Source organism: Gobio gobio, assembly GCF_949357685.1.
Source record: "Gobio gobio genome assembly, chromosome: 18".
In the NCBI taxonomy this organism is placed as follows: Eukaryota; Metazoa; Chordata; class Actinopteri; order Cypriniformes; family Gobionidae; genus Gobio; species Gobio gobio.
The window spans coordinates 5,606,577-5,621,369 of NC_137111.1; the positions used below are offsets into that span (position 1 = coordinate 5,606,577).

General features: G+C 41.0%; 1 protein-coding gene across 1 annotated transcript in view; it reads right to left on the bottom strand.

Moving 5' to 3' along the window:
• The window catches only part of LOC307142571 (uncharacterized protein), a gene marked incomplete at both ends in the record, with an annotated part of 34,952 nt that extends 20,927 nt beyond the window's left edge, over positions 1-14,025 (bottom strand). Inside the window, 6 exons of the mRNA XM_079843542.1 lie at positions 6,065-6,118; positions 6,198-6,299; positions 6,394-6,471; positions 10,336-10,729; positions 13,103-13,226; positions 13,965-14,025. Of these exons, the coding sequence (XP_079699668.1) occupies positions 6,065-6,118; positions 6,198-6,299; positions 6,394-6,471; positions 10,336-10,729; positions 13,103-13,226; positions 13,965-14,025 (813 nt within the window). The remainder of the gene's footprint in view (positions 1-6,064; positions 6,119-6,197; positions 6,300-6,393; positions 6,472-10,335; positions 10,730-13,102; positions 13,227-13,964) is intronic.
• Positions 14,026-14,793: the final 768 nt, after the last annotated feature.

The following is a 14,793-nucleotide window of genomic DNA, read 5'->3' on the forward strand; positions in this document are numbered from 1 at the left end:
GATCTGACCATTAAGACTTTAACGCATTTCCAAAAGTCTGATTTTAATCAGATTTCAAACCACATTTGAATGTGGTGTGGATTGGGTTTGTAAAATGTGGATTTCATGTGGTTTCTTGCTGTTCGGACTACAAACAGCTAAAGGGATTTGAGTCGTACAGGATAAGCCAAAATATGCCTGTCTGAACAAAGCCAAGAAAATCGCTTAGAAACCTTCCCAGAAAACTATACGGTTGAACCTTTCCAGTTCATGCAAGATATTGAGAATTTAGACATATCTCAGAAAAGTGAACAAGGAAACAAGCAAAACCTCTGTTTGTCCCAAGGTTGAGGTTTGGCTGTTGAGCATGCCCCTGTTAGCCATAATCTGGTCTGGAAAAAGTCAGGCATTAAAAATAGCCAGTTTTTTTAAACAACATAATAATATAATATAATATAATTAGGGCTGTTGATTTAACTCGTTAGATGAATCCGTTACGGTAAAAAATAACACGTTAAAATTATTAACGCATTTAACGCACTTGCCCCGTCCTAGACCAACGTAGGTCATCTAGCATTTCATACAGTAGATTGATGAAGAATATGATGCAGGGAAGCAACTCACTGTGTGATGAAGCCCATAGAATGCAGTTACAATGGCCCTCATTTATCAATCTTGCGTAAAAACGGGCGTATATTTTGGCGTAAGATTATGCTTACACTCCTCTCACCGCCTGATTTATGAAGCTGTGCGCACTTCTGAAATCCAGGTGTACGCAATACCTGCCCTTGATAAATGCCGCGGCTGAAAACGATCGTCATTAGAATAACACGCCCCTATATATTCAAGTCTCTGCCTCCCCCACGTCCTCATTTTACGCCAGCTGCCGGGTCTAACCCAGAAACGTCGGGTAAAGCGCACAGGCTCGCAACTGGAGGAATACATATGCCTACAAATCAAATGCTTTGGTAAAGTCACACAAATTAAACATTGAAGTCCATGTTGCATAAAAATAAACACTGAAGTTTATAATTACTATGGTTTTGTTGTTGTTTTTTTACATATCTTTGTCAGTGCGTTTTGTGGTGTTAGGAATTGTTTTTCTGCGCATTTTCTCAAAACGTGCGTACACCACCTCCTGAGCTGGCATAGGATTTGAGCGTGCCGTACGCCAACGTCCATTTTGATAAATCTCAAAGTCACCGTGGTTTTGGGTGTACGCCAGGTGTACGCTGGAAATTTGGTGTACGCACTTTTGATAAATGAGGGCCAAAGTCCCTAAAATTTAACATATGGTGCAAATGCCGTTTTTGTCTCAGGCCGTTTATACACTGTTGTGGTCCACGTCACAGAGCGCGATTGTCATGTTCCCGCCGGTGCTATGCGGAAATACACTGCAGGCTCACTCTCGCTCGTATCCAAGGTAAATCATTAACACTATCATCCCTTACATGTGTTTAATTGAAATAAATACATCGTCATCTGATAAAATGGCATGCACAGGATACTTTTCTTGAGTCCAGCTTTCACATTACCAATTTTTCTTGAGAACCATGCCCCGTTTTGAACTAAACTGCCAGTGTGAAAACGCCCTCACATTCAAATCATGATATATAAGCAAAATCACACGAGTAACGAGTGCAATATCACACGAGTTCTGTTTTTCTGTCCAGAATAGCACAAGTGCAAATGCGATACTGATCTTATTCAACAGCTTAAAGGGTTACTTCAGCGATTAGCATTAATCTTTGTATCAGTATAAACCCTGTAGTATATTCAAATGATGGTACATTTCCCCCTTCATATCCCCCTGAGACGAGAGAATTATGCATTTTATTTCTGGAAAAAATCCTTTAGATGACGCAAATATCGTCATTTTGCGTCATCAGAGGATTTTTGGCCAAGGGCTAGAGACTACAGGAGCTAGTTCTGCATATTTTCAACCCACCCACAAGGGAGGGATCTCACTCACAGAATGTAAATGCGCACGGCCGCTCGACCTCGGGCATTCATAACCGGAGCGGTGCGGGGCAAAGTGAGTGTTTTCAACGATTTCCTATGAAAGTTAAAGGGGCACTTCAGGGCTGGGAAGATGAATGTGTATTTAAAACGGTGTCATTTATGCAGTAGAAATGTGAAATTATTTTTGAATTTGGTGCCTTCTAGACTGAGAAAAGACAGAAAATGTATTTTTGGCTCATGTGGATGAAAGACAACAACTCGCAGAATGCACTTGCTTCGCTGCCCTTCGAGTACAATACAATCATTTTGTTCAGTTAGAGAATAAACACTACAATTAAAAACTGAACGTGTCTTTTCAATAAAGTGTGAGTGAGCCGAACAAAAGTCACAGGACAAACGCAGCTGCAGGAGTCGGATCTCATTCAGCAGGAGAGGGAAGTAAGCTGAGGTAAGCTCGGCTGTCATTCTCAGAGCTTGTCCAGTCTGGTGCGTTTTCTGATCGCATATGGAGGCTAAACTTTCGTAGGAATTCATTGAAAAGTTGAAACACTCACTTTGCTCTGCACCGCTCCGTTATTAATGCCCGAGCCGAGCGGCCATGTGCATTTACATTCTGTGAGTGAGATCCCTCCCCTGTGGGCGGGTTGATAACATGCAGAACTAGCTCCTTCTACTGACTGTAGTTTTTAGCCTCTGGCCAAAAAATCCTCCGATGACGCAAAATGTCGAATGCCGCGGTGGGTGATAACCAGTAGGCGTGGCTTTGGGAGTGGCCTCGTAGGGCAGCAAAGCAAGTGCATTCTGGGAGTTGTTGTCTTTCATCCACATGAGACAAAAATACATTTTCTGTCTTTTCCCAGTCTAGAAGGCACCAAATTCAAAAATAATTTCACATTTTTACTACATAAATGACACAAACACACATTCATATTCCCAGCGCTGAAGTGCCTCTTTAATAAAATAAATACGTAAGTTAATATTGTGTTGTTTTAGACACAATATTGTCTGTTTTGCTCAGTTTTGCCAATGAAAATATATAAAGACAAAGTAGAACTGTTCGTCTCCGACTCCAAGCAATACACAGTGGTGTTTCATTTCTGAATCTACGTTTTGAACGAATCGGGTGAACCAATGATTCAATGGACCATGAAGAGAACCATTAACATTTACCATTTTCATAAAGAGAACCATGTACTTCACTCCTGAATGAACTAATCGAATGAATGAATGACTCGATGACTTACTCCAATTGACATTTACCGCCATCTACCTGCAGTTTTAGTTTCTTATTTAGAGTATAATTTCATTAAAAATAATTTCATATTTCCATATGACTAAAAACACTTTTTTCGTTTACACAATATTGACTTTAACAAATCTTTTGGGATTTCTCAGCCAAATTTGATGTACGATTAATTTGTGATTAATTTGATTAAAAATGTTAATCTCTTGACAGCCCTAAATATAATATAATATAATATAATATAATATAATATAATATAATATAATATAATATAATATAATATAATATAATATAATATAATATAATATAATATAATATAATTAATATAATACACAATACAAATTATTACAATATTGTAACACTCATGGACTTTTGTTATGTTTGCATTTAGTTCTGTCATGTGTTGTTCTGTTCATTTGCCCTCATCGTGTGTTCCTGATTAGTTAACCATCTACACCTGTTTCTGTTCTCCCTGATTGATTGCGTTCTCCCTCATTAGTTCCCTTATATAATCTCCCTGTTCTGTTCTGTGCTTGTCGGATCTCGTCTATGTGTAGTGTGTGTTGCTATTGCCTGTTCCGTGGAGAACTTGAGTGTAATTAAACTTGTTGAAAGTTTATTCATCATCATAATCATCATCATCATCATCATCATCATCATCATCATCATCGTCTGTTTGCCAGAGCGCAATTGTCCAGAGAATGTCCGTGGGAAAATGTTGCTGCCTTTGTGGAGTGGGTGCTCGGAGAAGAGGATCTCGCCAGCACCGCTCCAGACCCAGAGCCTGACCAGAAACCATCCTGCGGCAGGGAATGCCCACACAAACCATCGCCGAGTGGAGCAACAGAACTGAGGATCACCACAGAGTCAGAACTGTACCGCCGCTGAGGGGGAGCAAAGGCTGTTGTCGACCACAGAGATTGTACCCCTGTCGGTGTCTCTCCCGGGTGCTGGGAGTTGCTATTGAGTGTGTGTGGGCAGCACACACATCCTCTGTGCTCATAGCCAGTCCCAAACTTCCTCCCAGTCTCCCTCTCCCACCTCCTGCTCCCATCATCTATGCATCGTCCTCATCTCTGCTGCTTCCATTCAGCCCCTCAGCTCACCCTCAGCCCACCATCGGTGATGTGGGCTTGCCGTCGGCCTGCCAGTCTCCAGCTCCATCGTGGTCAGTGGATCCCCGGTCTCTGCCTCCAGCCTCTGCGACCAGGACTCCACCTCGGCCCGTCTGGCCATTAGCTCTATCTTGGCTCCTACCTCCCTCATCTCCACCGTGGACCATCAGTCCACCAGCTCCGCTGGCTCCCTCATCTCTCCACCTCCACCTTGGTCATTCGTCGGCCTGCCTTTGCCTTGTGACTGCATTCCTCTGGCTTTGCCTTGTCCCTTCGTCCCTCTGGCTCCATTGGACTCCTCACTCCCTCCAGCTCCACCTTGGTCCTCTGTCGCTTCATCTCCCCTGTGGCCTTCTGGATCCCCGCCTGCGCCTTGGTCGCCAAAGCCGTCGGCATCGCCATGTCCCGCCGGATCCTCAGCATCGCCTTGGCTTGTCAGAGTCGTCAGCCCTTTCTCCCTTCATCGGCTCCACCATGGGCCATCTGCCTGGCTGTAGTCTGGGTCTCATCTTGCTCCTCCTGCTCGAAGTTCCTCCTTGGCTCCGCCCTGGTCCCTCCTGTCTCCTGCTGGGTCATCTGCCTGTTGTTCTGCCTACCCTTCACCTGTTCCTCATCCTCCACCTGAGCCCCCTCCCTCTGCAGTTGGTCCATTTACGGTGCGAGACCTTGCCTTCCGATGAGGGGATGTACTGTAACACTCATGGACTTTTGTTATGTTTGCATTTAGTTCTGTCATGTGGTGTTCTGTTCATTTGCCCTCATCGTGTGTTCCTGATTAGTTAACCATCTACACCTGTTTCTGTTCTCCCTGATTGCGTTCTCCCTCATTAGTTCCCTTATATAATCTCCCTGTTCTGTGCTTGTCGGATCTCGTCTATGTGTAGTGTGTGTTGCTATTGCCCGTTTGCCTGTCCCGTGGAGAACTTGAGTGTAATTAAACTTGTTGAAACTTTATTCATCGTTGTCTTTGTCTGTTTGACGGCAACCACCCGTGACAAATATAATGTTTACCATTGACTAATAATTTTTTGGAGAGTTCTTAAAAGCATGAAATAGACCTTTTCTTGTGTCATCAGCCAATCTGCATTATCACGATGTAATTTTACTGTGATTAATCACATGGCATTTACAGCTCAGATTATTGGCTGAAAATCCTTATGAATCCATGAGCAAAGATGGTAGGTTGGAAACCTCATACTTCCCAGGGTTATTGGACCAGCAAAGCAACTTGCATTGAATATTGTAGACCTTCTTGGTTTGCTCTTAAAAAGAGTGCCTGCAAGTGGGAATTTTATTTAACACCGCTTTACATGCAGGTTTTTGAAAATTGTTTTGAATGCCACACACTTCTGATGGGCTTTAGCTAGTGTAGAATAGTAACAGCCTATCTCTGACAGTGATTACTGCTGCTGTCAGTAAATAACCGACCACAGGATGCTCAGCCGAATGAGAGAAGCCGCAGTGTTTACCATTTTCTCAAAGCGAGTCCTGACTCTTGTTTCCATCATGCTGTACTTCAGTAATGCTTCGACTGCCATTTTCCACAAATTCACTTCCCAGACACAATCTATTCCAGGTTAATTCCCTCTGTCCTCCCTTTCTTCTTTCAATCCTTTCTGCTTGCTGTTCATTCCTGACTGTGCATGTCTCCTTTAATGCCCTCTCATTAAGGCCCTAATGACCAGCGGCTACTGTTTGTTGTTTGACCAACTCAAACACAGCAGAGTCCCACACTATGGTGAGAGATTTCAGACTGAACTCTTACCCAGTTGCCCACTTTGCCTGGCTCTCCCATATTCCCTGGCAGGCCTCTGTGACCCTACGGAAGAAGGATACAGTTGTAGAGATTGCATAACAGAGTATACGGTTTAGGAAGAGAGAACAAAGGCTTTGGCTACCATGGGTCCTGGCCGTCCCTGGACACCCGGTTGTCCATGTACGCATTTACAGGTTGCTTTTCCTCTTCCTGCAGTTAAACCAATCTCAGCATATCCTCCGCACTGTAGAGGATCAAGCTGATGAGAACAGGCTGACGAACAGCTGAAAGCTCAAGCAGAAGAGGGCGAGAGCCCACACACGGGGCAACTGACTCACCACGCTGGAAAGTTCACAGCAGCCTTCAGAGTACGCCTGATCAGCATCACAGGAGACTTCCATCTTTTGCAGATCCACCTGCACAAGAAATAAGTACTCATCAGATTTATTATTAACTCTTTCCCCGTCAGCGTTTTTGAGAAAGGTTGCCAGCCACTGCCAGCATTTTTGATCATTTTCACAAAGTTTCATGGCCCATGAACAACAAAAACAAAAAAACGTTAATTCTAGCTTCATGCATTTCTTTTTTATCAACACTTGAATGTGGGTAAGTTTCATAAAAAAAGCAACATTTTGAGCAAAAAGTGTTTTTGTCAAAGACTGCGTCTGGATGGGATTCAGAACGATGATAAAATCACAGATGGAGTAGATGGAGTCCATCAACACCCCCAAAGCTTCACAGTCCTATCGCTCGTCCTAGTGCGACATTTCATTCAGTAACATTAGGCAGTTTTGATTTATATGTTTAATGTTGATGATCACGTTATTTTACATAGGCATCTGTATACATATGATTTCTGCTTATTTTTTGCATGTGTTTTGGTCAGGAGATTCTGTACAGTGCCAGATTGGGTCGACGATTTCCAGCCCAAAAGCTAACCAAAACCTGCCCACTCCAAGAAAAAAATGCCCAAAACTTTAACTGGCAAAATAATGTGATAGAATTTTATTGCCATACCAATAAAGGTTGATAAGTAGGCTACCATGTATCTCCTTAAAACATAATGTTGATGACATAACAGGATCAAAAGTGTGAATACATTAAAGAGAATGAGCAAATATAACTAAAATGTCCAGTTGGAAACTGGCAAAAAGGCAATCGACAAATTAACCCTCAGAAAAACGTGCATCATTTTTAATGTCAACAGTAAGAATAAGCCAATTTAAGTGCAAAAAGTGTCCAATATAAGAGATCGGAGAAAGCTATGAAATTTGCAGACATTTTACATCACTGCCAAAATGCGTCATTCATTGATACTCTGTGATAATTCACCAACAAAAAAACAACAACAATGTGCTTTTACCTTTGTGTTGCGCTTTGACAGAACTAATGTTACGTCTTTCGTGAATTACGTTACATATAAAACAACGCACTTAGCACAGTCAAAACTGATGAATCGTTGATTCAAACCTCTTTCAGCAGCTGTCAGGGATGAGTAGCGCAGTCTAGATGGTCTAAAAAGTTGCAGATGTCCTGGTCAGTGTTCACATGAAGATGGACAGGAGTCATATAGTCCCATATTCGATATCAATTTAAGTCATTCAACTGTGCTCTCATAGTTGATTATATTTATAAAGAGTCTTGGGCTGCGTCTGAAAACCTAGGCAACTGGCTCGTTGCCTCGCTAGCCTTATCAGACAATGGCTTGTAAGGCAGCATTTGTGCATGAAGGCACCTCACAAAACTAACTTCTTAGGCAGTGTAAGTGTTTAATGATCTACAGGAAAAAAGAGAGAGCTTTAGTGAGAACTAAACAAATATTTAATTACTACATTCGTAATTTCTCGCTAGAAATGACATCAGAAGTAGAAAATGTTGGTAAAAAAACGTACATTTACACACAAACTGACCAGCAAACGCAACTTTCGGACACCTTCTTTTTATTTCCCAGCTCAACTGTCACAGAATGGAAAGCACAGGATTGTGGGATATCAAAGGCAGCGAAGGATACAAATATGCTGCCTTCAAAAATCGATCAAATGAAGATCTCTCAGGAGACAGGAAGTGAAGCTAACATTAGATTCGGACATGCCTTGGTGCCTTCCTGCCTTGAAATGTGTCCTCTGAAGGCAGCATTTTCCAGGTTTCAGACGCAGCCTTGGAGTCATCGGTGTAATCCACGTTACGAGAGTTGGATCACTCTCCCTCTCTTTACTGTGTAGATACAATTTACTGTTTATTTATGCCATTTTGGCACTTGAATATCCAGCTACAAGTTATCGGCTATACTGTCAGTCACGTCTGCCTGATCGCTGATTGGCTGAAAGTGTGTGCTCGTTGGCGATGTCAACAACAATGCCAGCTGACTCTGCATAGGCATGTGTGTGTGGCATGATGACTGATTTTATTGAGTCCATGCACACTTGAGTTTTAACCAATTAGACTATAAAATTTAGATTTTTCAGATGCAGCTTCTGTGCCAAAGATGTTGATACTGACCTCATTTGATTGGTAAAAGCCCTATATAGCATATTTTTACTGATTATATATTTTTATTGATTACATTTAAAATATCTGACAAAAAAAAATACTCTTCATCTCCAGCTTATTGCTCAAAGTGTTATTATTTCAGGGTTTTAACATTTCACAACTAAGATAAAATGGCTATTTAAAGCTGCTGTTTGTAAGTATTGCCTCTTTGTCGCCATCTCTGTTTGAAACCTGGAATTGCAGTTATTTGTTGAATTATCATCTTTATGTGGGTTGTGCATCGGTACGGCTCCTCAGCGCGGATGAATCTAATGTTTTGAGGAGTGTGTGTGGCTTTCAGTCATTCACCACACCGGTGTAGATACTGTACAAAATGTAATCTGAACAAATATGTAACATGTCTGCCACTTTTGCTCTGACCAACTTAGGGAAAAAAGCATTATAATAAATCACGCTACCAACGGTGATTAAATCTAACGATCGCTTAGCTCATATCACATAAAACCGTGCAAATTATTATTATTGTTATACTTTGTCCTCAAATTGTTACTGTTAACAACATCAGCATTGCGTGACTACATGTATTTAGTGTGTATTAGCGTTACCTGTAGATTTATTTTTCGTGTTCATTCTAATCTTTTGCTTAGGATGACTCCGGGTGAATCTCCAGCTGTCACTGATGATGGTCGTTTACTCTTTTCTGGATTACAATCCGCCATCAAAATGATAAATTGAATTATTCCAGCTGCTGTGAGAAAAGGCTGTAAATGATCCGCCACCTGCAGCATCCTCACATGCGATAGCCTACTAGCCGGACTCCTTCTTTAAGTATATAGATGTGACGTAATGACACAAAGACATGCTCGTATTTCCCACGGAAATCCACCAGTACCACTCAAATTATAACACACAAGCTTACCGTTGTGAACCAGGCTAAGGTAAGGAGATCATTGAACAATGGCTGGTTATGTACTTGGTGAAAATTGATTTTGGATCATTTTTAACCAAAAAAAGTTACAGACTGCAGCTTTAATATTACCTCTAAACTTTAACTCTGCTTGTCATGTTGCTTATTAATTGTTCTAGGAACCTCAAAGCATAGGCCTAGTCAACTAGGACTATCCAATTGCGTACAGAGTCATTTGAACTATGCCCGTTGATCACACCTCTTGTGGTCTGATTGGTTGAAGGACTATCCAATTGCGTACAGAGTCATTTGAATTATGCCCGTTGATCACGCCTCTTGTGCAGTAGAAAATACAGAGCAGACTCCCCAGACTAATGTTCAATCTTAAAAGACTGAGCTTGGTCTGGTGTTAGCCAGACAAATGATTTACTACAACTCTAAAACTGGGGTTTCTCATGCTCGCATGTAGTCATTATCCGAATATGATACTTATCATTTTATTAGGTAGTTACCCAACAAACAAAACCATTGTCGACCCAAAAATGTAATTCTGTCATTATCCACTCATACCCATATGACTTACTTCCATGCTGACTCATGCTGGTCTTTCCCAAAAAACAAAAGTGAGTGCTCAAGTTTCACAAATGACAAAAAGCATTATAAAAGTAGAGCAAAATTTAAGTCGAAATAATTTGCTACTCATATTCACATTAGGTTATAAGACACATGAGAACCAACTGGGAATGATTTTCAGCGTGTTGTAAAAGATATTTTTCAGAAATACATTTCCAGTTTGTTACTTCTACTTTTGAGTTCAGCATGAACAGCATGATGATGAGTAAATGATGACAGCATTTCCACTGATAATTCCTCAAGTACTCACCGAGACAGAGCGGTCACCCACAGCCCTCTTGGCGATGGAGGTAAAGCCTTGCCGGATCACAGGCCGTGGCTCGTCCAGAGGCTCCACGCTGACCTCCTCACAGTCCACCAGGAGCTTCACCTGCTCCCCTTTCACACTCAGTGCCAGCTTGTGCCACTCGCCGTCAAAGAGTTTCTCCACCCTCTGGAAGGTCCGCAGCATCTGTGTGCCTTGTGGGCTGGTGTAGAAGAAGTCCAGGGTTTTGGTGTCGCCCTGAAAACGAAGGCCCACCTGGTCCCGTCCTTCAGGGTCGCTGATTTGCCACAGATTCCAGGATGTTTTAGCAGTGTCCTTGGTCACTTTGAAGGTGGCAATGATAGAGTAGTCTGACGGTAGACCGCCTGGGTAGATGTCGCTGGACGGAGGGATGGAAGAGAGCGTATTTCACAGGAAAAAAGAGAAAAGAACAAAATTTCAATGCAGACATGGTCAAATCAGAATAAACCTGTGCTCAACTCCAGGCGACACTAAGTAGTGGTGTTTTGTTCTTTGGTTTTGTGAATGATTCAGTAAGTCAACTCATTAACTCATTAAAGGGTTAGTTCAACCAAAAATGAAAATTCTATCAATCATTTCTCGCCATTTCGACATTATTTTGTGTGACTGTTTAAGTGCAATAAGCAGTAAAAAAGAGCTCAGTTTAGTGCTGAGAGGCGGCTTTATGTGGGTGTGAGCAAAAAATCTGCAGGAATGAGTCAAATTATTAGGGATGCACCGATATGAACATTTTGGCCGATACCGATAACCGATAATTCTTTATTATTTGAAAGTCGCTAACCGATATATTGGCTGACAAATCTAAATCCAAATTTTTATGACTTTTTTGAGAGCTTGATAACAAAAAACAGAAGTCTCAGCATTAAAGCCATGACCCAAGCACTCAATTATGAAGTTCTCATTATGATTTTTTGTAGCTGATATGACAGACTTGCGCTGCACATGTTGCACTTAACCGTATTTTCCTTTTTGAAGTGATTTCAATCATATTTCAATCAATTCAAACCCATCATCATGTTGATCAGTGCACATCTGAAGTGTCTCCGCTGAAGGAAATAATACATTATTTATCGGCTTTAATATATTGGCCACATTTTCTTATCGGGCCGATAACAATAAGATTAAAAATGAACATATATCGGCTGATGCCGATATGGTGGCCGATATATAGTGCATCCTTAAAAATGATGCTCAATACATGCAATCCCACGCCAAAATGTAAATGTTAGTACACAGTATTTAAAGATACCTAATGTGAAGTGGGACTGATATTTTTATTTTGATCTCATAATTTTTCAGCCGGTTTATTAGGCTACGGTCACTTTAAGAGCTGACGCACAGATCCATTGCACTGATACACACTCGTTTTCTTTCTCAACTGTTTACATTCACTTCAAACAGAACTGACTGTGTTTACGTCAATACTCATCAAGTCAACAGTCAAATACACACAAAATAATGTCCAAATGCCAGTCATTTGGACATTATTTTGTGTGTATTTAACTGTTTAAGCGCAATAAGCAGCAAAAAAGAGCTAAATTTAGTGCTGAGAGCCGGCTTTATGTGGGTGTGACCACAAAATCTGCTGGAATGAGTAAAACTATGTTCAATAAGCGTCATCCCACGGCGAAATTCAAGCCCTGTAACAGCAACAATATTCATCCGGAGCAAATGAAGCAAGTGAGTGACGGGTTTGTGTGTCACTCACTTTCGGAGAGATGAGAGAGAGAGAGAGAGAGAGAGAGAGAGAAAGAGATGCTGGTGTTGTGTCTATTCTGTGGGAAATGAGTATTGGAAGCGTTTCAGATATTTCAGTATCGATATGTATCAAAAAATCAATAATTTTGACAAACCTGCATTGCACTTTCCTTTTTAAAAGACTAAAAGTGAAAAATGTACATATGATACAGTTCAACTGGGTTACACACCACTGCTGAAATACACACGCATTTGGCGGGTGTTAATGTCAATCCCTGATTACAATATTAGTAATATTTAGTCAAATTAAAAGCTATGGTTCTAGGTACAGTGGAGCTTTGATATACAGTGTATTGTGGTACCGAATGATTACCATTTCCAAAAACATGCTTGTGTTTTTGTTAAACAGTGGTCTCTCACAGTGACCTTGCGTGAAGTTTTGCATTAATCTAAACCAAATGCTCTCCAATTGTTGCCAATTCTGTTTTCTGCTCCTGTTTGTTTTTTAAGAGAGCCATTTTGTTGAAATTAGCAGTTAAAGTTTCCAAGAACAATGTTCATTTACGCACAGTGTGGTTCCCCAGCTCCCTTGTTTTCTATTTGATGTTGTTGATCACATTTGGTTTTTGTTTTACAGTCATGTACTTCTCATGATTCTTTGCTCAAGTAGGGGATGTTAGTGGGAGGTGGTTGCGGACAGCATTGTTGGCCCACACGCACAAAAGGAAAGACCCAGCGCATGCCATAACCACAGCTGACACGAACGAACAGCTGCTGGAGCATGAGAAAAACATGAGAATATAAGGCCGACATTTCAGGACGATGACTGCGCTGTTTAAGAACTGACAGCTCTATACCTCGAGTCAAGCATACATTTGATCAAATGAGAATGAAAAGCCAGATTACAGCAGTGGAAGATTCGGAGAAGCAGGAGCAGGAAATGAGAGATATTGTTTGGAGGCGAGCATGATTACGCTCAGTGGAAAAGCAGAAAGAGTGGAAAAGTATTATGTCAGAAGGACGATATAAATACCTCGTGCTCTTCTTGAGGTGGAGGGACGGGTTAACGCGGTACGCCACCGCATCGGGTTCAGACCCGTCGACCCTTCTCACCCCTCTAGACTCGGACAAGCGGAACTCTTCCAACAGGTCATAAGCTACAAATAAGAGCAAATGGACCGTTCAGAAGAGGGGAAAGTCCAGCCTGGTTTCAGTGTAAATGCAAGATTTCTGTTTTCAATGGGGTGACAGAGTTTATGGATGTACTTAAGCTACAATATAGTGTTGTGCAGTATTAACTAGCAATACAATTATTTAAGTTTTATTCCCAACTACATTCCTCAACTAACTCTCATTAGAGCATTAGACTATCTGCTTAATATCTGATCGCTCTTTATTTTGATGCTCCTCCAATAGACATTTTACTGATTATAGATGACTTATAATCTCTAACCTAACAGTCTACTAATACTCTAATGAGAGTTATTTGACATGTAGGTGCAACTATAGTCAACAGAATGTGCTAAAGGGACCATCAAAATCAAGTGAAACCCAAAAAACCAATGGAAACATTTGGATATGGAGTCTGGATATTGAATTAAGCTGACAGATCAGTTTCCACACACAAAAAACAGCCATGACAGAGTTCAATCTTCATCAAGTAACCCTACAGCACAGATGACGACACGCCGGCCAGAAATCCCTTCAAGAGGTCCGTGCTTCCCTCTACTGGTCAATACGAGGAGCAAACACACACTTTCATTGCTATATTGACTTGACTGCACCTGATATCTGGCTTTCTACACATTCAGAGATTCTCATTTATATCTTAAAATCCATTTCATTTACATTGAAACAAGGATCATACTGCATTTTGCGGTCAGTTCGATTCTTACTTGGTAATTCCTGACATCTGACAAGGCCAGAGAAAGCCAGGAGGACTGTGAGAACCAGCATTTTGTTCAAAGCTGGGATTTTTGAAATCAAGGCTTTCAGGATTTAAATGTGCCTGCGAAAGGGAGAAAGATAAGATACTGTAAAACTGCAAAGGAACCTTTAAAGGAACAAAATTGTACCTCCACTGTACCTTTTTTTCTGAGAGTGTGTGAAAACTTTATATCATTGACATGTTGAACTACAAAAATAATATATTAAATCAAAAACAGTAGCAAAATGCTTCTATTAATATAAACATGATATTTAACTAACTTTTCAGCTTAAAATGCATTTGTGCAAAACACTGACAAGATGCACATTTGCTGTACCTAATCACACGAACACATAATCATTTCTTTGTTAGCACTTTTTTAAGGTACATATTTCTGTGATTACGTGAGTTTAGAATAACTGAACAATCAATCCAAAAAAAAACCCACAAATATATACATTGATGCAATAAAGAGTACAGTAAATGCCATCCACTAAACCTAAAATAGTCAAGTTTTCTTCTGAATAATAATGGTTTAACACAGAGTGTGATCTGCCACCTCACATTTTAAATGAACTAAAAAGCAGTTGCTACATAAATTCGCTATGAACACATATCATTGACTTACATATTCTTGTGAAGCTCTTCACTGCAGATTGGTCCTCGGCTGTTCCAGCAGTGATCATAAAGGCAATTTTAAAGAAGCATCTCTGGTCCCAGCGTTGTCTTCAGCCTAAATCTGGTGAGAAGAAAACCTGATCCATGAGCTCCACTCCACCCTCGGGCCCGAGAGGCCT